The following is a 27,539-nucleotide window of genomic DNA, read 5'->3' as shown; positions in this document are numbered from 1 at the left end:
TAACTTATAACATACTCTAGATAATTGCTTGTTAATCATCAAAATAACACTATCATCGTCAATCTCCCCCTTTTTGATGATTACAAAATAAAGAGTATGAGCCTATTGATACTTATCTTAAATTCAGTTTTTGAAAGGGTTTAACTTGCTGAATTTCAGCTTTTCATATATAAGAGTGAAGTCTCCCCCTATATCATTTAAATATTGCCAATTTGACTTTTTGTGTTACTCCCCCTTTCATTTATAATTCATTAAAGATGAAACTCCAAAAATTTGAGATAAAACATGAGTTTCAGGTTATGTATCGAGGTGTGAAAGGTGCGTGCCAAATTCTGAATTTATGTGTGCCAAATTCTGAAATTTGATATAAATTGTTGAGTTGAACATTTTCATTGTTGCAAATTGCTCCCCCTTGGATGTATATGCTTTCCTATATGATTTTCAATTTGTTTTATAAATTATTTTACTTTCTTTCTTTACTTCTCCCCCTTTTTGTTACTCTATTTACTTTTATCTTTACTTCTCCCCTATTTACTCTTTCTTTACTTCTCCCCCTTTTTGTTATCATCAAATAGGTACATGGGAAAAGATGCAATAAATAACAACCATTCAAACTTCATTGATCAAAATAGGAACATTTGAGTACATTCATGTCCAAAAACAAAAACAGATACAATGTTCCTTAATCAAGATTTAAAGATACATGAAAAAAGCAAGATACATATGAGAACTAGATATCTAGCCTAGGCTCTAAATAGAAATGCTAATATCAGCCTAGGGAGAATCTAATGGCTGGGATCTAGTCCTCATCCTCCTAGTGTACGTGGCGAGGGGAGGTCGAGCCTGGTGAGACTGTGTTTGGCGTGGAGCACGACGAGCTGGATGACTCTGTGCTGAAATCTCTGACTCAGCAGCCTGTAGCACAGATGGTCCATGGGTGTCTCTCTCTCTCCGGAGTGCTCCTATCTGCTGCCTCAGATCACTGATCTCAGCAGACATGACGTCCAATCGGACGTCCAATCGGCTCATCAGCCCGTCAGTGATAGTCCTCGCCTGAGCTGACATGAGCTCAGTCATCCTGCTCCAGAACTCATCCGTATCTCTCGGAGGAACGGATGACGATGGTCCAGCCTCTGAAGGTGCAGTAGGATGATCCATATGCTCCTCATCCTCAGCCTCTGGTGCATCTCCCTCTGGTGCCTCACCCTGAATGCCTGCTCCAGTGTTAATCCACTGCCCGTTCACTTTCTCATGTCCCATGCGTATAAGTGTCCGTGCAGTGTATGTGTCAGTATGAAGCAGACTCTTGGATGCCTCCCCCTCAACAGATATACCATGCTGCCGAAAAATCAAAGTGAGTATCATACCATAAGGTAGTGATACCCTAGAGTTGCAGATCACTTTCCTCATCTGTCTCAGTATCATGGCCGGAAGATTTAGGGGAATCCCCTAAATCATACACTCTATCACTGCTAGATCTCGCTCTGTGATGAGATCGAATCTCCCGGTCTTTGGAAATAAAATTCTGTTTATTATACTGAGCAGTAATCTCATTTCAGCAGAAAGAGAACTAGCTATTACCTTCTCGGAAAAGTTGAAGTTCTCATTTTCCATGATCAACTGTAGGGCTCTCAGTTTATCTTCTGGCCTTTCCGGAGTGGCTCCTACGCAGGGTAGATGAAGTAGCTCACTCAAGCTCTCCTCGGAAACTCAAACTCGAACCCCTCGAACTTCCGAAACAAGCCCTCCCATACCAGTTTTAAGGAAGGCATAGAACTCTTGAACCAATCCGGGGTAGATCAACACATCTAGGGAGCAAAGATACTCCCAACCTTGCCTTTGGATCCATTCCCTCAACTGAAACCCTTCTTGATCAAAGAACTCGGAGTGGATCATTCTCCCCGTTGTAACCGGTCTCCCCGCAAATCTTGCAAGTATAGCAGAGGGGGAAGGAGGAGGAGGTGGCTCCGCACGTGCCTCACTTTGTGGAGACACGGTAGATGGCTCCGTAGGTTGCCTTTCCTCACGTTGGATCCGTGTGACTCTTCCGGATCTCTTGGCTACGGCTCTTTTGGGTCCCATTTCTCCAAGATCTTAAGGTAATCTACTATTTGGAGGAGTTTGGAGGAGTTTGGAGAGTGGGGATTAGAGTATTCAGAAGAGGACAAGGGCAAACAGTGCCCTAACATTGCTCTCGGATCCCCCTTTTAACAGTGGGGTCCCGACGTTGGGTCGACTCAAGAATTTTCTTGGGTCGACTCAACGTTGGGTCGACCCTATTCTGGGTTGGGTCGACCCAAGTGCAGAATTTTTCTTTTCTCTTCCTTTTTGCGTCTAAAAATTTTTCTTGCTTCCAATCCTTATAAATTCTTTCTGGGACAATGATACATGAGTAAGGAATCTATAGATAACAAGTTTGACTCATGTTTCATGGGTTTTTAGAAATTGGAGGAATGTATCATGAAACTACTAGCTCTCTTTTATATTTCTTCAATAAAAATGATCACATATGCCTAATTCCCTCCTTAGCATGCAGAATCTATCTTCACTCAATGGTTTTGTAAATATGTCGGCTAATTGTTTTTCAGTGCATATATGCTCAATACATATGTTTCCATTTTGCACATGATCCCTAATAAAATGATACCTTATCTCTATGTATTTGGCTTTAGAATGCTGAACTGGATTTTTAGTAAGATTGATGGCACTAGTATTATCACATTTAATAGGAATATTATCTAGCTTAACTCCATAGTCCTCTAGTTGTTGCTTAAGCCATAATACTTGAGCACAACAACTACCAGCAGCTATATATTCAGCTTCAGCTGTGGATAGTGCCACTGAATTCTGCTTTTTGCTAAACCATGATACTAAGTTATTTTCTAAGAATTGACATGTGCCACTTGTGCTCTTCCTATCTAATTTGCATCCGGCAAAATCCGCATCTGAATATGCAAGCAAATCTAGACAGGAGTCTCTTGAGTACCATAATCTTATATTGGTAGTTCCTCTTAAATATCTAAGGATTCTTTTAACAGCACTTAAATGTGACTCCTTAGGATCCGATTGGTATCTAGCACATATTCCTACACTAAATACGATGTCGGGTCTACTAGCAGTAAGGTAGAGCAAGGATCTAATTAGTCCTCTATAGAGCTTATTATCAATACTCTTCTCTTTTTCATCTTTGTCTAGCTTACTAGTAGGATTCATTGGAGTGCCTACTCTTTTATGATTTTCATTCCCAAACTTCTTTAGTATTTCCTTTGTATACTTAGTTTGATGAATGAAAATGCCTTCTTTAGTTTGTTTGATTTGTAATCCTAGAAAGAAGCTTAGTTCTCCCATCAAACTCATTTCAAATTTTCCATGCATTAAATCAGCAAATTCTTTGCAAAGAGTATCATTTGTGGCACCAAAGATTATGTCATCTACATATATTTGTACCACTAATAGATTTTTGTCCTTTCTTTTGAGAAATAGAGTTTTATCTACATTTCCTCTACTAAAGTCATTATTAAGCAGAAATTTGCTTAATCGATCATACCAAGCCCTTGGTGCTTGCTTTAATCCATATAAAGTCTTATGTAGTTTAAACACATGATTTGGCAATTCATGATTCTCAAAACCAGGAGGTTGTTCTACATATACTTCCTCCTCAATAAAACCATTTAAGAAAGCACTCTTCACATCCATTTGATATAATTTGAAATCCATGAAACATGCAAATGCTAGAAGTAATCTAATAGCCTCTAATCTAGCTACAAGAGCAAATATTTCATCAAAATCTAATCCTTCTTCTTGATTGTATCCCTTAGCTACAAGTCTAGCCTTATTTCTTATGACTAATCCATTTTCATCTAATTTATTTCTAAATATCCATTTTGTTCCAATTACTGAGTTATGCTTTGGTCTTTCAATTAATGTCCATACATTACTTCTTTTAAATTGATTCAATTCTTCTTGCATGGCATTTATCCAATTAGTATCTTTTTCAGCTTCTTCATAAGTCTTAGGTTCTAATTGTGAAACAAAAGCAAGATAATCGTTTAAATTTCTAAGAGATGATCGAGTTCTTACCCCTTGAGATGGATCACCAATGATTAAGTCTTTAGAGTGTCCATATGCATACCTCCATTCCTTTGGCAAGTTTTGGGATTGAGGTGGCACGCAATCATCTTCCTTATCTTGATTTGGCACGTCATCAATATTCAACTTTTCAAAGTCGATAATTCCTGTATCATCATCAACAATATTTTCTTTCCTAGCAGACTCACTATCAGACTCATCAAATATAATATTGACTGACTCTTCCACTACTAAAGTTCTTTTATTGAATACTCTGTATGCCCTGCTAGATGTGGAGTATCCTAAGAAGATACCTTCATCTGACTTGGCATCAAATTTACTTAGATCCTCCTTGCCATTGTTTAAGATGAAACATCTACATCCAAAAACTTTAAGATATTTAGCAGTTGGTTTCTTATTCTTCCAAAGTTCATAAGGAGTTTTCTTGGTTATTGGTCGTATTAAAACTCGATTTAGAATATGGCAAGCAGTGCTTATAGCTTCAGCCCAAAAGTACTTTGGAAGATTTGACTCACACAACATTGTGCGTGCCATTTCTGCCAATGTCCTATTTTTTCTTTCAACAACCCCATTTTGTTGAGGCATTCTAGGTGCTGAAAATTGATGTGATATACCATTTTTAGTACAAAATTCTTCAAAGTGTTGATTTTCAAATTTGGTACCATGATCACTTCGAATTGCTACTAAGGTGAGTTTCTTTTCATTTATGATATTATTATATAGTTTCAAGAATTCTGAAAATGCTTCATTTTTTCTTATGTGCCAAAAATGAAACCCATGTATATCTTGAAAAATCATCAACAATAACTAGTCCATACTTCTTCCCTCCTAGACTTGTAGTTCTAGTAGGTCCAAATAAATCCATGTGTATGAGTTCAAATGGTCTAGTTGTTGATACTATATTCTTCGATTTGAAAGATGATTTAGTTTGTTTTCCCAATGAACATGGTCCACATATTTTTTCCTTTTCAAAGATCAATTTTGGCACATCTTTTATTAATTCCTTCTTGACTAGTTTTGATATTAATTCCATACTAGCATGTCCTAGTCTTCGATGCCAAAGCCAACTAGTTTCATTTTTCTTTTCTTCATTAGTAATTAAGCATAATCCATTTTTCTTGCCTAACTCATGAAGATCTACTAAGTAAATATTTTTTTGCCTTTGTCCTACAAGTATAATGCTATTATCTTTAGGATTTGTGATTATGCATACAGATACTTCAAACGTGACTTTAAGCCCTTTATCACAAAATTGACTTATGCTAAGAAGGTTATGTTTCAAACCCTTAACTAATAAGACATTTTCTATGAAAATAGATGGCGTAATGAAAATTTTACCCTTTCCAATGATATGCCCTTTACCATTGTCTCCATAAGTTACTACTCCACCCTTCTTTGATTCCAAGGTGACAAATTGATCTACGTCACCGGTCATGTGTCTTGAACAGCCACTATCTAGATACCATCGTTTTTCCACTTTATCAGCTGTAAGACACACCTCATCGTCATTGGCCATATGACACATTTGGGCCGTCTCTTGATGATCTTCCTCTTCCGAACTTGATTCCTCACTTTCACTCCATTCAGCCATGAAGTTCTTCTTTTTCAGTTTTCTTTCCATCCATTTCAAATCTGGGCAATCTATCTTATAATGCCCGGGTTTGTTACACTCATAGCAAATGGGAGTTTCTTTTTCTTTTTCTTTGTCCTTACCCTTTTCTTTGCTTGAGTTACCTTTGATGAAGGGTTTCTTTCTATAGAATCTATTCTTACCTCTCATAAATTTTCTGAATTTTCTCCCAAGCATAGCCATCCCTTCTTCATCAATTTCTTCATCATCATCTGAATCTTCCGATTCAGTTTGTTGTTTAGGGGTGGTAGTCTTTAGGGCAATGGGCTTTCTTCTCTTGACCTCATCTTCTGAATTTTGCCTCATTGTCAACTCATGGGTCATGAGTGATCCTAGAAGCTCCTCTAATTGCAGTGTGTTGAGGTCCTTAGCTTCTTGAATTGCGGTTACCTTGGCCTCCCAAATTCTTGGTAGAGACCTGAGAATTTTTCGCACCAAATCAGAGTTAGAGTAAGACTTTCCTAAACTCTTAAGCCCATTTATAATGTCAGTAAAACGAGTAAACATATCAGTTATGGACTCAGTAGATTTCATTTTAAACAATTTATACTTGTGTACTAATATGTTTATCTTTGACTCTTTAACTTGATTGGTCCCTTTATGGGTGACCTCAAGTTTGTCCCAAATTTCTTTGGCAGTAGTGCAAGTAGATATTCTATTAAATTCACTTACATCTAATGAGCAGTAAAGTACATTTATAGCTTTTGCATTTAACTGTGCTAATCTTCTATCACTTTCATTCCAATCCATTTCTGGTTTGGGTATGATAGTGCCCTCTATATTAAGTGTGGGTGTGTGAGGTCCTCTAGTGATGATGTACCATAGTTCATAGTCGGAAGCTTGAATGAATATCCTCATCCTAGCTTTCCAATATGTGTAGTTTGTGCCATTAAATAGAGGTGGTCTATTTGTGGATTGCCCCTCACTCATAGAACATCCCACTTGGGTTGTCATGATCTTTAACTCTTGATTGTGAGATCAATGAGTACTATTAGAGCACCTTGCTCTGATACCATTTGTTGCCCAAGGTGATAAGCCAAGAGGGGGGGGGGGTGAATTTGTTTTTTTTAAATTTAACTAACTTACTTAAGTTAAATGAATGATTAGTAAGCTAAAACAAATCACAATACAAACAACACAAAGTATAGTGGTTCAGTGCTCTCCTTAGCACCTACGTCCACTCCCCAAGCGACCCCTTGGAAATTCACTATAATCCCGTGGATTACAGTTGGATTGTTTTCCGGGCTCACAATCCAAAAACCTTTACACTTTAGTTTTCCGGGTTCACCAAAAACCTATGTTGGTTTTACGGGCTCACCAACGAACCTTTGTTGGTTTTACGGGCTCACCAACGAACCTTTACAATTGGTTTTCCGGGTTCACCAATCAACCTATTCCGTTGGTTTTGCGGGCTAACCAACCAACCTTTACAAGTAGTTTAATAAACAAAGAAAGAAGATTTAAACTCCTAAATGAGCAAATGAAACAATATAAACTACAAAGAAGAGTTTAGAAAGTATTTATCGCTTGTAGTGACTTCTCTCTTCTTTGTCAAGGATGCTTCACTCTTCAAGGGAGGATGGAGCTCTAGATGACTCTTTGAATCTGCTCAACCCCTTTCTTTGATTCTTGAATGAAGCACTTGGATGAAGAAGATTAGGGCACTTTCTCTTTCTTGTGTACTCTTTGATATTCTTTGGAAAGGTTGTTCTATCTGATGAATAGTGCCCCTTTAAATAGTTTCCTACCTCCATTGGACAAGCCCCAATGGTTAGAATTCAAAAACTAGCCGTTACTCACTGTTGGAAGGACAAAAAGTACATCTGCAGAACTAGCCGTTATGCTTCTGCCTGTGTTTGGGTCGGCTCAACCTGTCCTTGGGTCGACCCAACTTCCACTTGGGTCGACTCAAACATTTCTTGGGTCGACCCTCTCAGAATCCACAGAAACTTGAAATTCAGCCTTCCTTCACTTGGGTCGACCCAACCTTTCTTTGGGTCGACTCAAGGTTCAGTTGGGTCGACTCAACTTCTTCTTAGGTCGACCCTAACAGGGTTTCCAGAGAACCTTTTCTGTCTTCTGTTCTGTCTTGCCTTTGGGTCGACCCTCTCAGGGTTTGGGTCGACTCAAGCTTGGGTCGACTCAACTATATCTTGGGTCAACCCTCTCAGTAAATCCAAAGAACCATTTTCTGTCTTCTGTTTGAGGATCTTGATGTTTGGGTCGACTCATGCTTTCCTTGGGTCGACCCAACTCACTGTTCATTTGTGCCATATTTGCAGAAGTGTGCCAAATATTTTCTTGATGTGCCAGGGTCGACCCAATCATCCTTTGGGTCGACTCAATCCACACTTTGCTGCATCTCAAGGTTAGATTCATTCAAATGAACAATGAAATGTATCTATATCAATTAATACAAAATATACTGAGAGTAATAAACTTATAAATGAAGTATCGATTTAACTTATAACATACTCTAGATAATTGCTTGTTAATCATCAAAATAACACTATCATCCTCACTGCCCTTGTGGGAATCACAACAAGGCAACATATTAAAATATGCCATATGCATCATATGCACCAAAATATTACAAGATCAATCCCTAATACTAGCCTTATGGGAATCACAACAAGCTAGCGTAGATATTGACATAATAATATCTAAGCATGAAGGAAGGACCTTTATAGTGTTATATCAGCAATTAGCTTTTCCATGGAGGTCAATCAAATAGTTGGCCAGGTAAGCAGATGGGAGGCTCTCCTTACTTAGTAAGGTCCTAATTAAATAACCACCTGTAGCCTCTTTCCTAGACACCAACTTAGTCAATTGATTCAGAATGGCTCAGCTTAAAGCAATTAGCACTACGACTTAATTATGAATTTAGTGAGGGCTTTCAAATAGTAGTATCTTACTAACATTAAGCTCAACCATAAAGGACAATCAAATAATTGGCCAGGAAAGCAGATGGGAGGCACCCCTCACTCAGAGAGTGAGGTCCTAATTAAGTAACCACCTGTGGCTTCCTTCCTAGATACCAACTGAGTCGATTGTTCCAGAATGGGTCAGCCCAAAGTTTTCATACTACTATATTGGTTTCATTGTACATTCTATAATTTAGCACTAGCAATTATACTGTGCTACAACATGAATATAACACTATCTCATGGCATAAACTAATCATGCATACAAACAACCTAGCTATCTCATAGCATCAAGATAATAGCATATATTATCATTTGGTTAAACTGATTAAGGGTGGCTCTGATACCACTGTTGGGTTTCCCAGTGCCCTAAGGCGCAGCGGAAGATACAGGATTATAAAATTTTCTTATAAAACCCATTATATGAAACCCTAATAAGCCAAGATCACCTTAATAGTATAACCAAATAATGTAGAAAATATAATCTTGGTATAGAAGAATACCTATCACGCTATATCCAATATGTCTGAAGATGTCCTAAGGTGCCCAAATGTTCACCCTCTGATGTTGATCCACACAGAAATGGGTTCAAGACTCTAGCTCCACCAAAACTTGATTCTAATTGTTCAATCCTTCCAAAGAATTTAATTGGCTGATTTTCCTTCACTTCCTTCTTCCTTTCTACCTCTAAAACATTCACTAGCCTTTTTGTCCTAAAGAAGATCCTCTTGTCTTGGGTTAGGACAAAAGAGAGAGGCTTGTAAGAAAGAAGAGATAAGGGAGAGAGAAGGAGAGACTTTTTCTTTGATGATCTTTAGAACCCCAAGGCACCTCCTTATTTATAAGAGATGAAGGGATGCATCATAAAGGGATGCATCCCATCCACACACCTTATCATGATAAGGCATGTGCCAAGAGAGGCATCCCATCATGATGGGGTGCTAAGGAGAAGGGTGTATCAACTTCTTTCTCACATCTCTCTCTTAAATTCTGATGATCCAAGGGCCCAAATGCAGTGAACCAAAGCCAATGATCCAGATCTAGGTGCCATCTAATGGTCCAGATCAAGGCATCATCATCCAGGGTGCCATCCAATGGTCCAGAAGCAAGATGCCATCACCGATGGTCCAGATTTAGGCGCTGAGCAACGGTCCAGATCTTTCATCCAGAGAGCCATCCAGTGGTCCAGATTCAGGCGCTGAGCAACAGTCCAGATCTTTCTTCCAGAGAGCCATCTAGTGGTCCAGATTCAGGCGCTGACCAATGGTCCAGATCCTTCATCCAGAAATCCATCCAATGGTCCAGATGAAGGCGCCAACCAGTGGACCAGATCCTTCATCTAGGGAGCGATCCAATGGTCTAGAAGTGAAGGCCCTATCAAACCCAATCCAATTAGGTTTAACCAACTTAAAGAAAACATTAAACCTAATTAAATCAGGTCTAATTAAAGCCAAATGGGTTCCAACTCTTGGCTAACCCATATTAGATCATCAACCTAATCTAAGAATTAGATTCGAATTTAATTTGAATCAGGAGCTAGGGTTTGCAACACGTGCTAGCATGTTCATCTTGCAAACATGATCTAATCAAATTAGACCCTTGATCAATTTTCTTGTGTGTGACCCATTGGGTTCCTTATCTTAGCTAGCAGTAGGTGCAGGTACAAGTTGACCTAACTTGATTAGAATACCTCTAATCCAATTTAGGTTCAATTTAGTGCTAAACCTGACTTAGCAATCAGAACCTTTCTAATGCTTTGATCTAATCAAACTCTTTGATCCGATCAACCCACCAGACATGATTGACGTCTAGCAACGTATCATGTCTACCCGGAAGATGAGAAATGTATTGGACAAATCCAAACATATCCTTCAGTGGCAAGTTACCGTGCAATTCAATCCCTCAGTCATACTACATTCTGAATAAGTGCATGAGTATGGATCAATATCAAACTCAATCACTTATTCATGTCTCTCTCAATCTTTTATATGATAATTCAAACAATGAAACATTAGAAATTCTTTCTAATATTCATTTTGCTTTGATCAAAGGCTTCTTGAATCATCATAAGATTAGAGTAAGTAGGATGTTACCTTCTCTTACTAGAAGTGACTGATTCCTTGTGGACCTACTCACAACCTTCGTACAAAATCCACCATATCCAGAATACCCCGTACACAACGCAATGTCGTGAATGAGGGTAAACCAAAACATAGCTTCAAGTGCACAAGGTACCATGGTGATCTCAGGTCTAAGGATCACTTGCACAACTCCCACTATGAGAACCATCTTTTGATAATTAAGTAAGAATCCATAAGATGTTCTCATGGCTGGTCATTTCCGTGAACTCATTCCTCTAATGAGCATCCACATCTTTGTATTAGTGTCTCACACAAGTGATTGTGAGATCAATCACCCTCTACATCGAGCATACATATGATGTACCAGTCTTTTTGATAATATTGATCCCCGACTCAATATACCAATTTGACTGAAAATATTCTAAATTAGGATTTTAGGATTTTAGGTCTCACTGGTATGATCTCATCATAACCCTAAAACCAATGTCCTAATTTATGGTGTTCATCATCCAATAATAAAACAGATTAGCAGCAAATAATGAAACACAATACCTTTATTGATATATATCAAGTGTCAAAGTACATGATTTGGAGGATTACAAAGAGAAATCCATCAAATGATTGGCCTATAGGGCATCTACTCTTTCAAGTGGGAGTGCTGTCGTATTTCTCGTACTGTACGTGGACAACATCCTCCTGATAGAAAATGATATTCCCATGCTAACCTCGGTCAAGGTCTGGTTGTCAAAAAAGTTCTCCATGAAAGACCTTGGAAAAGCATCCTATATTTTGGGAATAAAAGTCCATAGAGATAGATCTAAAAGGATGCTTGGCCTATCACAGAAAATGTATATAGAGGAAGTGCTGAAAAGGTTCAGCATGGAAAACTCTAAAAGGGGTCTCTTACCCCTAAGACATGGAATTCATCTCTCCATGAAGATGTGCCCCAACACATCTGAAGAGATTCAACGCATGAGCAAGATCCCTTATGCATCGGCAATAGGGAGCCTCATGTATGCCATGCTATGTACACGATCTGATATAGCCCTTGCTGTGAGTGTCACAAGCAGATATCAGTCGAATCCAGATGAAGAACACTGGACAGCTGTGAAGAATATTCTTAAGTACTTGAGAAGAACTAAAGATTTATTCTTGGTCTTTGGAGGATCATCAGAGTTAAAGATAGAAGGGTACATAGATTCAGACTTCATGACTGACGTCGATGATAGAAAGTCAACATCTAGATATGTGTTCTTGTGCAATGATGGTACGGTGAATTGGAAGAGTTCTAAACAACCGATCATTGCTGACTCTACTATGGAAGCTGAATATATCGCCGCATCTGAAGCTGCTAAGGAAGGCTTCTGGTTCAAAAAATTCATTGCGGAATTGGATGTAATGTCATCAGATGCCATAACACTCTACTGCGATAATAATGGCGCCATAGCTCTTGCTAAGGAGCCAAGGTCTCATCAGAAGTCCAAGCATATAGAGCAGCGCTTCCACCTCATACGCGACTATGTTGAGAAGAAGTATGTCGAGGTGCAGAGAGTAGACTCCGCGGAAAATATGGCAGACCCATTCACTAAGCAGCTAAGTCAATAAAAGACTGAAGCCCACCTTGAGAAGATGGGACTAAGATATATAACTGATTGGCTTTAGTGCAAGTGGAAGATTGTTAGATGTATGCCCTAGAAGCCAATTCTGGCTGACACATTATTAATTCTGGGACATAATTCGTACTTGACTTTATTTATTATTGTTGGAAACCCCGCCCATGCCGCTGATAATTCAAAACAAAATCAGATGGCAGCGGAATCGGCATGTGCGGGATTGACGTTCATCTCATGAACGTTGTTTCATGAACCGTTCGTAGTTAGATAAGGATTAAAACTTTTAAAACCTTTAGGAAGATCAGATCTTCACCTTGTGCAGGTAGATGATCACCGCAAACTGAAGTTCGTGGTTTTGGAATAAGATTTACTTGAAGCCGCACAAGCGTCCGGCCTCTACGGGTATCCACACGAAGTAGAGGACCAATCAAGGTTTCCTTGTCTCCCCGGAGTGCTAGCTCCCTTGCAGAGACTTCTTTTGGTGGCTGATCTCCTTCCGTTTGATCAACTCTTGATTGTGCTTGGGAGGAGGAAGAAGAAGGATGAAGATCAGAGAAGGATCAAAGCCCCTGCAGCCTTCTTTCTTTTCCTGCGTTGGAAGGAGGAAGAGAGGAGGAGAAGGCCGCCTATGGCTTCTTCTTTTCTTCCCTTTGCTTGCGGCTGAACCAAGGAGGGGAGAGGGGTGGCCACGGCTTGGAGGAAGAGAGCTTCACCTTCATTAGGGCGCCGGCCCCTTTGCAACCTTTTTATAACCATCTAGGGCTCCTACAATTTAGGAGCCCTAGACTAGTTTCCAAAGAGGGGGCGCCGGCCCCCTCTCTTCATGCCGCACCAAGTAAAAGGAGAGGGGCTCATGCCCCTCTCATGGTTTAGTCCTAATCTAATTAGGCTTGAATCAATTGGGTTCAATCAATGCTAGTCTTAATCCAATTAGGACTTGAATGAATCATGACTCAATTGAACCCTTCAATCCTAATCCAATTAGGAGTCATGTTGATCCATTAGATTAATGATTAATTAGGACTTAAGAAACTCTAATCCAATTAGGACTCATTTAATTTTAGTCCTAATCCAATTAGGACTCTGATTTGAATCCGAAGTTCTAATCCAATTAGGACTTCTAGGAATCCTATTCTAAGTAGGAATCTAATTTGAATTCAAAATCCTAATCTAATTAGGATTGTAGGAATCCTACTCCAAGTAGGAATTCCAGTCCTACTCCAAGTAGGAATTCCAGTCCTACTCCAAGTAGGACTCCCAGTCCTAATCCAATTAGGACTCTAGAAATTCTACTCCAAGTAGGATTCGTGTTTTAAGTCCAATTAATCAATTTCCATTCCTTCTTCAACTTATTATCAATCGAATTGATTACTCGTGATTCATAATCACTTTTCAACCATCGGATCGGTCAATACTTCTAGTGTGTGTGACCCCATAGGTTCTATTCTGACTGGTAGTGAGATATATTGTGATCTCTATCACAATATCATTGAAAACTCCTTTCAATGGGTTGGAACGATACCAACTCAACTCATTAGGGTTTATCGATCATCAAGACAATCCCTATGAGTCCCACCATCCACCAGTGACACCTAGCAGCATGTAGTGGCTATCTAGCAAAAATAGAATGGTGAACCTCTAGGTGCAGTCAATATGTGATACAGTCCTACTATCGTGGATCCCTACAGGACGGAGGTCATGGACAACTCGTCAAACCCCATCGTCTGTCATATGTGAAGATTTATTCGACTTAAGTTCGAGAGCGGAGAACTCTTTCTCTACTGTGCAATCTGCCCCGGCCGAGGTCTTACGAACTCAGTCTTATAAATCACATAGGATCTCTCCTTATATATCAAGGTCGATAGATTCCTTATAGGTGCATACCCTACTCCTACAGTGAGCCTACTGCAGCCAATCTACACTGCATGGTCCCATATGGCTAGAGACCATGTATGTGTGCAGTCAAACTACAATAACCTCACTGTGAGTAGCCGAAGCACCGCAGGTCAAAGGACCAGTCACACTACTGCAACATCAAGCAAGTCACTGACGAGTGGATAGACATCCAAGTGACTTCTTGTATTGGTCACGCTCAGTACCCTTGTTCTTAACAAGCACCTGCACTATTACTTCAGTGTCGCCACACTGTGGACTCGAGTCTCGTCCATCCATAAGGAAAGCAATGTGTGCACTGATCGGATCGATCACCGTCCTCGTGATGATCCATTGATCAGGAGCATTCAGAAATTAATCATCAATGATGCATGGCTCAAATTTTTAACTCTTAAGAATATGCATCATCATCTTATTAATTCTTGGACAATTCATAGACACATAAACAATATGAATGAAAAAGATGCCTTTCATTTATTCAATAATAATAAAGTCAAGTACAAATTATGTCCCAGAATTAATAATGTGTCAGCCAAAATTGGCTTCTAGGGCATACATCTAACAATTATTGAATAAATAAAAGGCATCTTTTTATTCATATTGTTTATGTGTCTATGAATCGTCCAAGAATTAATAAGATGATGATGCGTATTCTTAAGAGTTAAGAATTTGAGCCATGCATCATTGATTAATTTCTGAATGCTCCTGATCAATGGATCATCACAAGGACGGTGATCGATCCGATCAGTGCACACATTGCTTTCCTTATGGATGGACGAGACTCGAGTCCACAGTGTGGCGACACTGAAGTAATAGTGCAGGTGCTTGTTAAGAACAAGGGTACTGAGCGTGACCAAGACAAGAAGTCACTTGGATGTCTATCCACTCGTCGGTGACTTGCTTGATGTTGCAGTAGTGTGACTGGTCCTTTGACCTGCGATGCTTCGGCTACTCACAGTGAGGTTATTGTAGTTTGACTGCACATATACATGGTCTCTAGCCATATGGGTCCATACAGTGTAGATTGGCTGCAGTAGGTTCACTGTAGGAGTAGGGTATGCACCTATAAGGAATCTATCGACCTTAATAGATAAGGAGAGATCCTATGTGATTTATAAGACTGAGTTCGTAAGACCTCGGCCGGGGCAGATTGCACAGTGGAGAAAGAGTTCTCCGCTCTCGAACTTAAGTCGAATAAATCTTGACATATGACAGACGAAGGGGTCTGACGAGTTATCCATGACCTTCGTCCTGTAGGGATCCACGATAGAAGGACTGTATCACATGATAACTGCACCTAGAGGTTCATCATTCTATTCTACTGGGTAGCCACTACATGCTGCTAGGTGTCACTGGTGGATGGTGGGACTCATAGGGATTATCTCGATGATCGATAAACCCTAATGAGTAGAGTTGGAATCGTTCCAATCCATTGAAAGGAGTTTTCAATGATATTGTGATAGAGATCACAATATATCTCACTACCAGTCAGAGTAGAACCTATGGGGTCACACATACTAGAGGCATTGACCGATCCGATGGTTGAATCGTGATTAGGAATCATAAGTAATCAATTCGATTGATAATAAGTTGAAGAAGGAACAGAGGGAAATAATTAATTGGACTTAAAACAAGAATCCTACTTGGACTGGGATTCCTACTTGGACTGGGAATCCTATTTGGAGTAGGACTAGGATTCCTACTTGGAGTAGGATTCCTACAATCCTAATTAGATTAGGAGTTTTGAATTAAATTTGGATTCCTACTTGGAGTAGGATTCCCAGAGTCCTAATCAGATTAGGACTTGGAATTCAAATCAGAGTCCTAATTGGATTAGGACTAGAATTAAACAAGTCCTAATTGGATTAGGATTTCTTAAGTCCTAATTAATTATTAATCTAATGAATCAACATGACTCCTAATTGGATTAGGATTGAAGAGTTCAATTGAGTCATGATTCATTCAAGTTCTAATTGGATTAGGACTAGCATAGATTGAACCCAATTGATTCATGATTTGATTAAGACCTAATTGGATTAGGACTAAGCCATAAGAGGGACACCTAATCCTCCTTAGAGGAGGATTAGGGCATCACAAGAAGGAGGGGATCACGCCCCTCCTCCTTGATTCCTTTGGTGCGGCAAGAAGAAAGGGAGGCGCCCCACATGGAATAACATCAAGGGCTCCTAATTTGTAGGAGCCCTAGATGCTTTAAAAGGGGGTAAAGAGGAGGCGCCCTAATTCATTGAAGCCTTCTTCCTTTCCAGCCGTGAGACACCCTCCTCTCCTCTCTTTTCAGCCGCAAGCAAGAAGGGATCAACAAGAGTGGTGGCGGCCTTCTTCCTCCCTCCATCTTGGTTCCAACCACTACAACAAAAATAGTTTTTGCCGAGTCTATATTGCCGACGCTAGATAAAAGCGTCGGCTAAATTTTTTCTCCCCACAGTAACCGCCGACGCTTCCTAGAAGCGTCGGTAAAAAAACATCTGCCGATGCTTATAAGCGCCGGCATAACGGAAAAATACGACGACGCTTATAAGCGTCGTCGGACTTTATCCCTCCCACAGCAAAACCCAATCGACCTTCTCCCTCCGCAACCCTAAATCCCTAGCTAGCTCACGCCGACCGACTCCCAGCTCCCTCCTCAACCCTTTTCACCGATCTCAGCCATTCCCTCCGCCGAGCGACCCCAAATCGCGTTCCTCCGCCGCATCTCCTTCCCCTCCTCCCCCTCTCCGTTGGCCTCCTCTCCGTGGACATCTTCCTCCTCCGCCGTAGAGCACTCACGCGGCGTTTGAAGTTTGGAGCCGGCAAGGACAGGGACAAGACCAGGTTTGGGATCTTCTTCTCTTGCTTCGATCTTTAAATTTTGGATGTTTTGGATTTTCTTTTGTTTTTATAATCGGATTGTTTAGGGATTTTGTTCTAGTTTCTCTGTTTCATGAATTTATAATCTGGTCATTAAATTCATTTATCCGTTATAGGAGGAGTTTGTAAGATTCTACTCTCCTGGAAAGGGGCGATCCTCGCTACCGTACGAGTCTTTGCTCAGGTGAGTTCAACTGCTAACCCAAGCTTCCTCCTGTAATAATCCCCATATTCGTTTGGGGATGGTGCGGAATAAGCTGGTATTATCCTCCTTCTCCTGCAGCCAAACTACCATTTCTTTTTTAATCTGGAATAAGGCATGGTTGGTTGATAGTCAAATCGATATCTAAGGGAAGAACTGGCCGAGGTCGCCTTTGTCCTGTGATTGCAGTAGTGTTTGACAAGCATGTATTGCATTCATTTCGTGACTGGCGGAAATGATTACTCTGCCACTCGTGGAGATTACAAAAAAGAAAAAAAAAGAATCACTATTCTACTCGTGGAAATGATTACTCCGCCTGGCCCATTTGCATCCATATGCGTGACCATCCAGAATCTTCAACCTGCCTACAGACTGCACTCAAGCAGTTAATATGGGCGAGCATCCAAAACACTTAACCTACATACACGCTGAACATAACTGCAGCACTTAAACACTGCCAAACTGCACTAGATTTATGCACCAAACAACATTTCAGAGATGTGCATCAAGCACACTGCACACTACAAACTGCACTCACTGCAGGTGAGCACTTCATTATAATTATATAAATTTTAAACTGCCGGTACTTTGGAATTATATTTATATAATCTATTTTAAACTTGCTGTACTTTGGAATTATAATTATATAATTTTGGCACTTCATTGATATCTTTTAATTTGGTGTTCCACTCTATTATCTGATGCTTGGTTTAACTTTGAAACTAGCATGTAATTTTAAGGCTAGCTGACGTCAGAATGTGAGAGATATTGCCTCAGGATATCTATATGAAGAGAATTTGGTGAAGAAATTGGGTAATGGGCAAGACTAGATGGATTGTAACTTTTACTTCCAAGGCATCCTTTTTATTTCCTTTGTGAACATTATGGAGAACAGTCATATCAGTGTAATATATCTATAATCCTGAAGATGTGCATTCAACTAGGTAGGGCAAGATTCTAGCCGATCCAAACCACCAAAATCAAGATTTTCAATATAAATTGACTGCTTATATTTAGGATCTAGTTCCATTGTGTCTTGCAAATGTTTATAACTGTGAAATTGGAGCAGAGTCAGTTTTTTTAACTGGATCTGCATTGGGAAGGCTTTGAGGATGTCTTAAGTTGGATGGACTTGCACCAAGTATAATGAGTGTGATACAACTAAGACTATATTGACCAAGATTCTTGAATCAATTACTTGTACCATTGGATTTAGTAGATTAGATGAGAAAGAATTACTAATGAGATGTCTGATAACACAGAAGGGGTCATATTAGGTGGACAATATGTTATCTTATGACACAACACTCTTGTGAGCCTTGACAAATTCGGACAATATGTTACTAATTTTTTCGATAATCTATTTTAAACTTGGCAGGACATGTATTTCTTCTGACTGTTTAAATTTGGGAAAGTTATCAAAGGAAGACTTGCTCTCTTATCAGGTACTTGAGAACTCGTTTTCCTCTGTCCCTTTTTTAATCTCCAGACCATGTCAGTTAATGTAGGCTATGCAATCATTGAATTAATTGATTGAGTGCTATTTGTTTAACTTAATTTTGCTTGAGTCAGTGTACGCATGTATATTTTTGACTGTATCATTTACCTTGTTTTTTCCTAGAATGGACAAAAGTTGGATGAATAAGTCGAGATACAGTGACGAATATTTGAATGGAGTTCAGAATTTCATTAAATTTGCTTTTCAGAAATCTAATATGAATGGGAAGATTTTATGTCCATGTCGAAAATGTGTAAATGCTTCCTCTCTTGCTCCAAAAACTGTTGAAGAACATTTAGTGTGGAATGGTTTTGCAAGAGGTTATACTGAATGGGTATTTCATGGAGAGTTGATATTGTCATCTCCATGTAACCAACCCTCGTATATAGAAGACACCTCTAGTTTTGCATCCAGTAATACAGAAAAAAATCCTGTAGGAGAAGATGATATAAGGGGCTTACTCAGATATGCTCTTGGACATAGTATTAGAAATTTAACAGATATTAGTGGAGGACAAGAAGCAACTAAAATAGGTGATGAGCGTACAGCAACTGATTTTATGCATGTTGAAGAACATATACACTCTGATGATGACACAGCTCGGTATCATAACTTGCTGAAATCTTGTGATGAAGAACTATATCCGGGTTGTAAGAATTTTACAAAGATTTCTTTTCTTATGCATTTATTCCATTTGAAGTATTTGAATGGGTGGTCTAGCAAGTCTTTTACTATGCTTCTTCAATTATTAAATGATGCATTTCCGGAAGGCGTTACTTTGCCATCATCTTCTTATGAAGCCAAAAAATTAGTAAAAGAATTGGATCTTGGATACGAGAAGATACACAGTTGTCCGAATGTCTGTATTTTATTCCGTGGTGGAAATATTAACGAAGAGTCGTGCCAAATATGTGGATCTTCACGATGGGAGAAATCTAAAGATGAGCATGATTTTTTGAATGAAGTGGATGCTGCACAGACTAAGAAAAGACCGGCTAAAGTGTTGAGATATTTTTCTCTCATACCTAGATTGAAAAGAATGTATGCATCATCGAAGACGGCTTCCTCTATGAGATGGCATGATGAAGGCCGTACAAAAGATGGAATGTTACGACACCCAGCAGATAGTTTAGCATGGAAAGCATTTGATGATAGGCATCATGAATTTGCTTCTGATGCTCGCAGTGTTAGACTGGGTTTGGCTACTGATGGGTTTAATCCCTTTCGAACTATGAGTTCTACATACAGCACTTGGCCGGTTGTTTTGGTTCCATATAATTTACCACCATGGATGTGTATGAAATAGTCTTCACTCATTTTGTCATTGGTTATTCCAGGTGATAAGGGCCCAGGTAATGATATTGATGTTTTTTTGCAGCCTTTAATAGAGGAATTGAAATAGTTATGGAAGGGTATTGATGCATTTGATGCTTTTACTGGTCAAACATTCAAATTGCGTGCAGCTCTTATATGGACTATTAATGATTTTCCTGCATATGCTAATTTATCCGGTTGGAGCACTAAGGGGCGTATTGCATGTCCTTCTTGTGGAGATTCAACCCATTCATATTGGTTAAAAAATGGAAGAAAGTTCTGTTATATGGGCCATCGTCGATGGTTGGAACCAAACCATCCATTTCGATTTCAGAATGATCTGTTTGATAGTACCACAGAGTTGCGTTCTGCCCCTATTCCACCAACTGGTACCGAAGTTCTTAGACAAATGCAATGCACAAATTACATACCTGGTAAGGTCTCCAAATGTTTAAAGAAGAGGGGAAGGGAGGATGTTGGTAGCTCAATAAATGAAGGGTTAATATCAGAGATTTTAGAGGATGCTAACTTTTTTGAGAATGATGACAATGCATATGGACAGGAAAATGACAATGACACATTGGTTGCTTCTACACAGAAACAGTTATGAAAAAAAAGGAGTATTTTTTTTGATTTACCTTATTGGGAGTATAATCTTCTTCGACATAATCTTGATGTCATGCACATAGAAAAGAATGTTTGTGATAACTTGATTGGAACATTGTTAAATCTTGATGGAAAGACCAAAGACAACTTGAAAGCGCGTCTTGATTTGAAAGATATGGGCATACGACAAGAGCTTCATCCGAAAGAGCTTGCTAATGATAAATTTTTTATACCTCCTGCATGTTACACAATGTCTACTCAAAATAAGGATCTTTTTCTAATGGTTCTGAAAAATATGAAGGTTCCTGATGGGTATGCATCGAATATTTCACGGTGCGTAAATCTTAAAGAGTGAAGACTTTCAAATCTTAAAAGTCACGATTGTCATATTTTGATGCAAGATATACTTCCATTGGCTTTAAGATCGTCAATGCCGAAACAAGTTCTTGTAATTGTTTCTCAGTTGTCATCATTTTTTAAAGCATTGTGTTCAAAAGTTCTTGATCCTAGGGCGCTTGATCAATTGGAGTCTAATGTTGCCCTTACATTATGCCATATGGAAAAGATCTTTCCTCCTGAATTTTTTACTATTATGGTTCATCTACTCATTCACTTAGCGGCGGAAGCTAAACTTGGTGGACCGGTTCAATACCGATGGATGTATCCTATTGAGAGGTGATTTTGCTAAACTCTAATGTCTATATTTATAAATTATATCGGTGTTGATATTGATCTTAAAAATTTCTCGTTGAAGGTTTCTGATGCGCTTAAAGGATTATGTATGCAATCAAACCTATCCTGAGGGCTCGATTGCTGAAGGATATATTGCTGAGGAGTGTTTGACATTTTGCTCGAGATATCTCGAAGGTGTTGAAACTGCTCTCAATCGACCTCCAAGGAATTTTGATATTGTAGAGAATGCAGAAATTTACAAGTTCTCATCTGCGGGAAGAGTTTTGGGGACAGTTAAAAGTGTTGTTCTTGACCAAAAATCATTAGCACAAGCACATCGCTATGTGTTACTTCACAGTGATATAATATCCGAGTATCGCAGGTTAGTATGATTGTAATCTTCTTATCTGTCATATCAGATATAAATGCTTAGCTAAAGAGTTTCTGATCGTACAGAGAATTTTTAGTAACTCAGCGAAGCATCAACAATAACATTCGTCCTACCCCAAGGATTGAGCAAAGATGGTTGGTTGAGTTATTTCCTGAATGGCTATTCAAACAGGTTAGACATTTAATACATTAGGTATTTTCACAATTTTTTAAGACATTGTCATTGAATAATTAATCATTGCTTCTATAATTTTTTAGGTGCCCACGATGATGGAGGAAAATTGTTCCGATGAATTAATAGTCATTGCTCGAGGTCCGAATAATATTATCAACAGATATGATGGGTTAATTATAAATGGTTTCAAATTTCATACTAAAGAACGTGAGAAATTTAGAAAAACCCAAAATAGTGGGGTTATGGTTGATGCGGAGGGAAAAACTTATTACGGTGCACTGAAGGATATTTATGAGCTGGATTATTATGGAAACTTTAAGGTAGTACTATTTCGATGTGATTGGATGGATATAAACTCATCTAGAGGTTTGAGACAAGACATAAATGGTTTCACACTTGTAAATTTTTCAAAGTTGATACATACCGGTGTGCTATTGAAAGATGACCCATTCATTTTTTCATCTCAAGCTCGACAAGTGTTTTTTGTACAAGACTCAAAAGATAAAGATTGGTCTGTTGTCATTAAGACTAAACCTAGGGACTTATATGATATAGGAAAAGGGTTGGAAGAGGAGGATAATGAGACTTATACTCAGTGTATTCCTTTTAATATTATGCCGACTGATGGACAATGAAAGAGTATAGTTTCATAATGGTAAGAAAAATTTTCTAGTCTGTTTCTATGTTATCGATACTGAGTTTTCTACTAGTAGCGTATGAATTTGTTTTATTGCTACTTTTGGTACTGCAAATTGTTTAACCAATAATGTAAAATATTTGGAATATACTTCAGTGCTATCAGGGGGCTTAGGAATAGTCTATTAAGCAACATCTCATGCATCTCGTGGAGCAAGAAGAAACTAATTGTAATCATCATCCCCTTAGCTTTGCAGTATGTTATTTTGGATTCTCTCCTTTCATAATTACAAGAATATTATGTTGTCATGTGTAATGAATGATCTTTGATCTTGGAATTATTTTGGTGGAGGCACCGGCTCTTATTGTACAAGTTCTGCCTATCAGACTGTGGACACAAACAGTGAACACCAATCATTTAGAAGAGCTCTTTACTCTCTATGCAGAATTTGCTTTAAGTGTAGTTGGCTGCAAAGCACATAATTCTGAAGTTTTCTTGTTTGTCATCGGTGATTAGGATTTCATTATGTCACAGGACTATATGGTCATAGAATTTAGATTCCCATGGATCCCCATATAAAATAACACTAAGACACACTAAACACTAGGACTCATTCTAAAGCAATACTACCACTATTTGTTGAATGAAACATTTCCGAAACATGCAGTGGTAGACATAACAATGACCTAGAAGGCTCATTCCAAAAACTCTCATCTGCATATTTTCCGTGGTGTTGGCCCCAAGATATTTTATGACTGGAGCCTTTAAAAATTTTTTTCAGCCAACCCATAATGCTAGGGATGTTAGTTGAATAGAGCCAGAAAACTTTTTTCCTGCACTAAAAAAAGAACATTTCAACAAATAAAGCTTAACCAACTAAGAGAAGTGGTGTCAGAACAATATCATATACTAGAGCATAACAAATACTGTATGAGCATATGTTAAATTTCGGGTGACTAGTTTTGAGATTTAAACGTTGAAAAGCCTTCAGTGATTATAGATGATAAGGAACTTCATACTCTGCATGCAAAAAGAGAAGAGAGGAGGTCGGGAGCTTAATGCAGCTTGCAAATCTCATACATGGGTAACTTATTAGTAGTTGTTGAAACTTCATTCTTCTACACCTCATTGTCTAGTTGGAGGAAAGGTTTGTGCTTCATCCACTGTTTGCAATTAGATGCTTGAAATTTTCTCACTTCAGTATTTTTTTAACATTTGATATATCATTCTCAAGGTTTTGCAATATATTGTGTGCAATTTGGACGACAGAGTACATAATCAGAATTCCAGACTCTGACAGACGATTGAAGGTGCATGACTGGACTCGGAGTGTTCAACATTGATTGTATCTCAGGACCGAAACCAGTTTTCTATTCAGATAAGATGAATAATAGCTCCTGAGACAGGGAGTCCACCCATCAGAAGTAGACAACTGTGACATAATCGAACCATAAATTATTTCATGAGAACTGAATCAAATGATTCTGAGTTTGGTTGATTCATTATCCAGTGGAAAATTTGGACTGTAATTATTTACTCTTGCAATTGCATTACTAGTTACTATACATTAGCGATCAGGGCCTTTCCTTCTGTGGAGTACCCCATGAATTTTTAATATTTTATGATTTATACATTAGTTACTCTTGCATTTTTAAACAGATTTCAATTGCTTAGGTAAGGGAAGTCGAGTAAGGAAATCCCTCTAAAAGGAAAAGTAGTACTTGCTTAGGTAACAAAATGCACCGAGGAAAACGATTCAGAGATGTGGAGTTCCAGCAGTCTCAGGTGGGATCTTCTTCTGCTCAGTCCATGCGATCCCAGCAGCACGAGTCCGAGTCTCAGCATGAGTTCCAGTCTCAGCAACATCCAGGCCAGGAGGTTATGGATGACTTGCATATCCAGGGTAATTTGATTTAAAGTGCATATATTAAGTTCATTTACAATCTAATTATTTTAATTAATTTGCCTCCAATGTTTTAATTATTATTTTTTATAGATGAACAAGGGAGAGTGAGGTTGACACGGGGTTCCTCTCGAGCACGGGATGTGTGGCAGCTTCGTGAGGATGAGAAGATGGTCGTCGAATGCAACGAACTAGGGCAACCCATCAAGAGGGCTGGAAGCCTTTTATCAAGTTTCTTAGGATCAGTTGTGCGTAGGGGTCAGTTGTGTCCGCTCAACTATCATAAGTGGAATGAAATGCTTCCTTCTTATAAAGTTGAGCTTCTTAAATTTGTACAGGTAAAGAATTGAATTTAATATTGTTGATTTGATAGCTACTGTATGTTAATTTGCTTACTATTATAAATTTAATTTTTCGATTTAATATTATTATAACATTCCTTATTTTGGTGTAGAAAAAGTTTGTGCTCCCTCCAGATAGCCATGATTGGGTGCTAAAGTCCCTCAACCGCAAATGGAAAGAATATAAGTCGAAGTTGAAGGCCGACTGGAAGCGCGAGGGTATGACAGAGGAGGAGGTTGCTCGTGTTTGTCCTCCTGATGTATACCATCATCAGTGGAGGGAGCTTGTTCACTATTGGTTTTCCGAGAGAGGACAGGTTGTGTATTCTCTCTCAATACCTTATATAATGTTTAATATATTTAATATATTACAATGTTTACTTTTTTCGTGGTAGACATATTCTGACATTGGTCGAGCCGCACGAGCATCTCAGACAATTCCTCACACTTCAGGCTCGAAGAGTTATGCGAGGCTCAGAGCTGAATTCGTAAGTTTTTTTGAAACTTTTTGAAACTCTTGTATCATATAGCATGTATCATGATATAGTTCTATAAGATGAAACTCTTCCAATATACTTTTTGTTGTAGATGGAAGACCATGGGAGGAAACCTGGTGAGGTGGAGTTCTATAAGATGACTCACACCCACCGAGATGGCAGCTTTGTCCGAGAGGAGTCGAGAGATATAGTTGTATGTATTTATTAATAATTTATGCAATAATTTTTTATATATTTTAATTTTTCAAAAATTAATTTGATTGTTTTTGAGAGATATAGGACAGAGCTACATCCCTTATTTTAGAGCGTATCGGAGAGTCATCTTCAATCGGCAACACCAGAGGTGTCGAAACTCAGGTGTTTACCGAATTGATGGGCTCGGAGCGTTATGGTCGAGTGAGGGGTTATGGTGTTGGAGTTACCCCCACTCAGTTGTCTGCAGTGGGTAGATATACTCAAGATGTTAGACAGAGTAGTAGCACTGCAGAGGTTAATCATCTGAAGGCAGAGATAAAAGAGTTGAAGCAGAGCCACCAGACAGAGATGCAATCTTTGAGGGCTCAGATTAATCAGATTACATCTTTGTTGCATCAGTTTGTCCCTCCTCAGGTAAATTACTACATCTACTTGAACATTTTGCATAAGTATCATATTTTTCTTAAAGAGCTTAATAATTTTCGTATTCTTAACTGCTTAAGTTTTTTTATTACAGGTTCCTGATACTTCATCTGCACGTAGAGATGGTGATGCTAGCGACCCCTGAAGCATTTATTTTGGAGTTTTATATGTATTTTTTTATGCTTTTTGAAGTACATTGTAAACGTAAATTGATAGTATGAATGTAATTTGACAATATGAATGTTTAGATAAATATGTTTGATTTTGTGTATATCTCGCTTAGTGTGTGTGGCTTTGATTTTGTAAACAGGGTTTAAAAATTTTTTAAATTTTTTTTAAAAAAAATTAATATTCTAACGACGCTTTAAAGCGTCGTTAAAATTTCGACCAGAAATCAATTAGCGACGCTTTAAAGCATCGGTAAGTTTGAATTAACGACGCTTTAAAGTGTCGGTAAATTGAACATTTACTGACGCTTTATAGCATCGTTAAATTGCAATTAGCGACGCTTTAAAGCGTCGCTACGTTTGCAATTGCCGACGCTAAAAAGTGTCGGTAAAGCGTTGCTAATTTTCGACGCGTCGGAAAATATTTTCTCCACTGTAGCATAGGCGACGCTTTGCCGACGCTTAGGAAAGCGTCGGGATGGTTTTTAGCGATGCTTAAAAGCGTCGTTAAAGGCCAAAAAATGCGTCGCTAATGACCATTATTCTTGTAGTGAACGCAAGGAAGAAAAAGAAGGCTGCAGGGCTTCGTTTCTCTTCTTCTCTTCATCCTTCTTCTTCCTCCTCCCAAGCACAATCAAGGGTTGATTGAGAGGGAGGACATCAGCCATTAAAGTTATCTCTGCAAGGGAGCTAGCACCCCGGGGATATAGAAAGCTTGGATCGATTTCTGCTTCGTGTGGATACCCGTAGAGGCCGGACACTTGAACGGCTTCAAGCGAACCTTCATCCAAAATCACGATCATCAGTTTGCGGTGATCATCTATCCGCACAAGGTGAAGATCTGATCTTCTAATGTTTTTAAAAAGTTTTTAATTCTTATCTATCTACGAATGGTTTTAAACAACGTTCATACGATGAACGGTTGATCCCGCGCATGCCTCTTCCGCTGCATCTGAAATTTTTGAAATTTTTCTGTGGCATGGGCGGGTTTCTAACACTTACCTGGGAGCTTACCTGGTCAACTCAGTTCATTAGACCGGATTGGAGGCTTAGGTGCCCTCTTCAAACCAGTTAGGAGCTGTCTAGTAATTTTAGGGCAAATACAAGGACTTGATGTGTTTTCTTTTAGTGCATGCTTGACTGTACTTGACTGATTAGAAAGGTATTAGTGTATGCTAGGGTGTCGTTCCAGATCTTCTGAATTAGTACCTTTTGATTCTGAAATAGAGCGTTCTATTAGGGCCCTTCGAGTCGAAATCCGTACCTATAGAACCATAGGATCTGCCCCACCTGTCGAGATGGCTAAAGAACAACCCAAACTGCTAAAGGAGTACTTTACTCCTTCCATTTATACCTCTCCATCTTGTATTCGACTACCTAATACCACTGCTGCTGTACAGTTTGAAATTAAGTCTAGTGTC

The 27,539-nt window shown here is 38.9% G+C and overlaps 1 protein-coding gene and 1 pseudogene across 1 annotated transcript; both read left to right on the top strand.

Annotated features, from left to right (window-relative positions):
• The first annotated feature begins 20,731 nt into the window (after nt 1-20,731).
• Nucleotides 20,732-23,036, top strand: LOC149768017 (uncharacterized; annotated as a pseudogene).
• Nucleotides 23,037-24,973: 1,937 nt separating this feature from the next.
• LOC149768016 (uncharacterized) lies at nt 24,974-26,222 on the top strand. The gene is made up of 5 exons (XM_089929968.1): nt 24,974-25,153; nt 25,232-25,324; nt 25,425-25,526; nt 25,613-25,942; nt 26,046-26,222. Exons 1-5 carry the CDS (start codon nt 25,058-25,060, stop codon nt 26,094-26,096), a joined length of 672 nt encoding a protein of 223 aa, XP_089786094.1. The 5' UTR covers nt 24,974-25,057; the 3' UTR covers nt 26,097-26,222.
• Nucleotides 26,223-27,539: the final 1,317 nt, after the last annotated feature.

The sequence above is a fragment of the Phoenix dactylifera genome, chromosome 3, assembly GCF_051530095.1.
Source record: "Phoenix dactylifera cultivar Ajwa chromosome 3, Ajwa_hap1_PhDact_Kaust_v1.1, whole genome shotgun sequence".
Lineage (NCBI taxonomy): Eukaryota > Viridiplantae > Streptophyta > Magnoliopsida > Arecales > Arecaceae > Phoenix > Phoenix dactylifera.
This window is presented reverse-complemented; position numbering and strand designations above follow the sequence as displayed.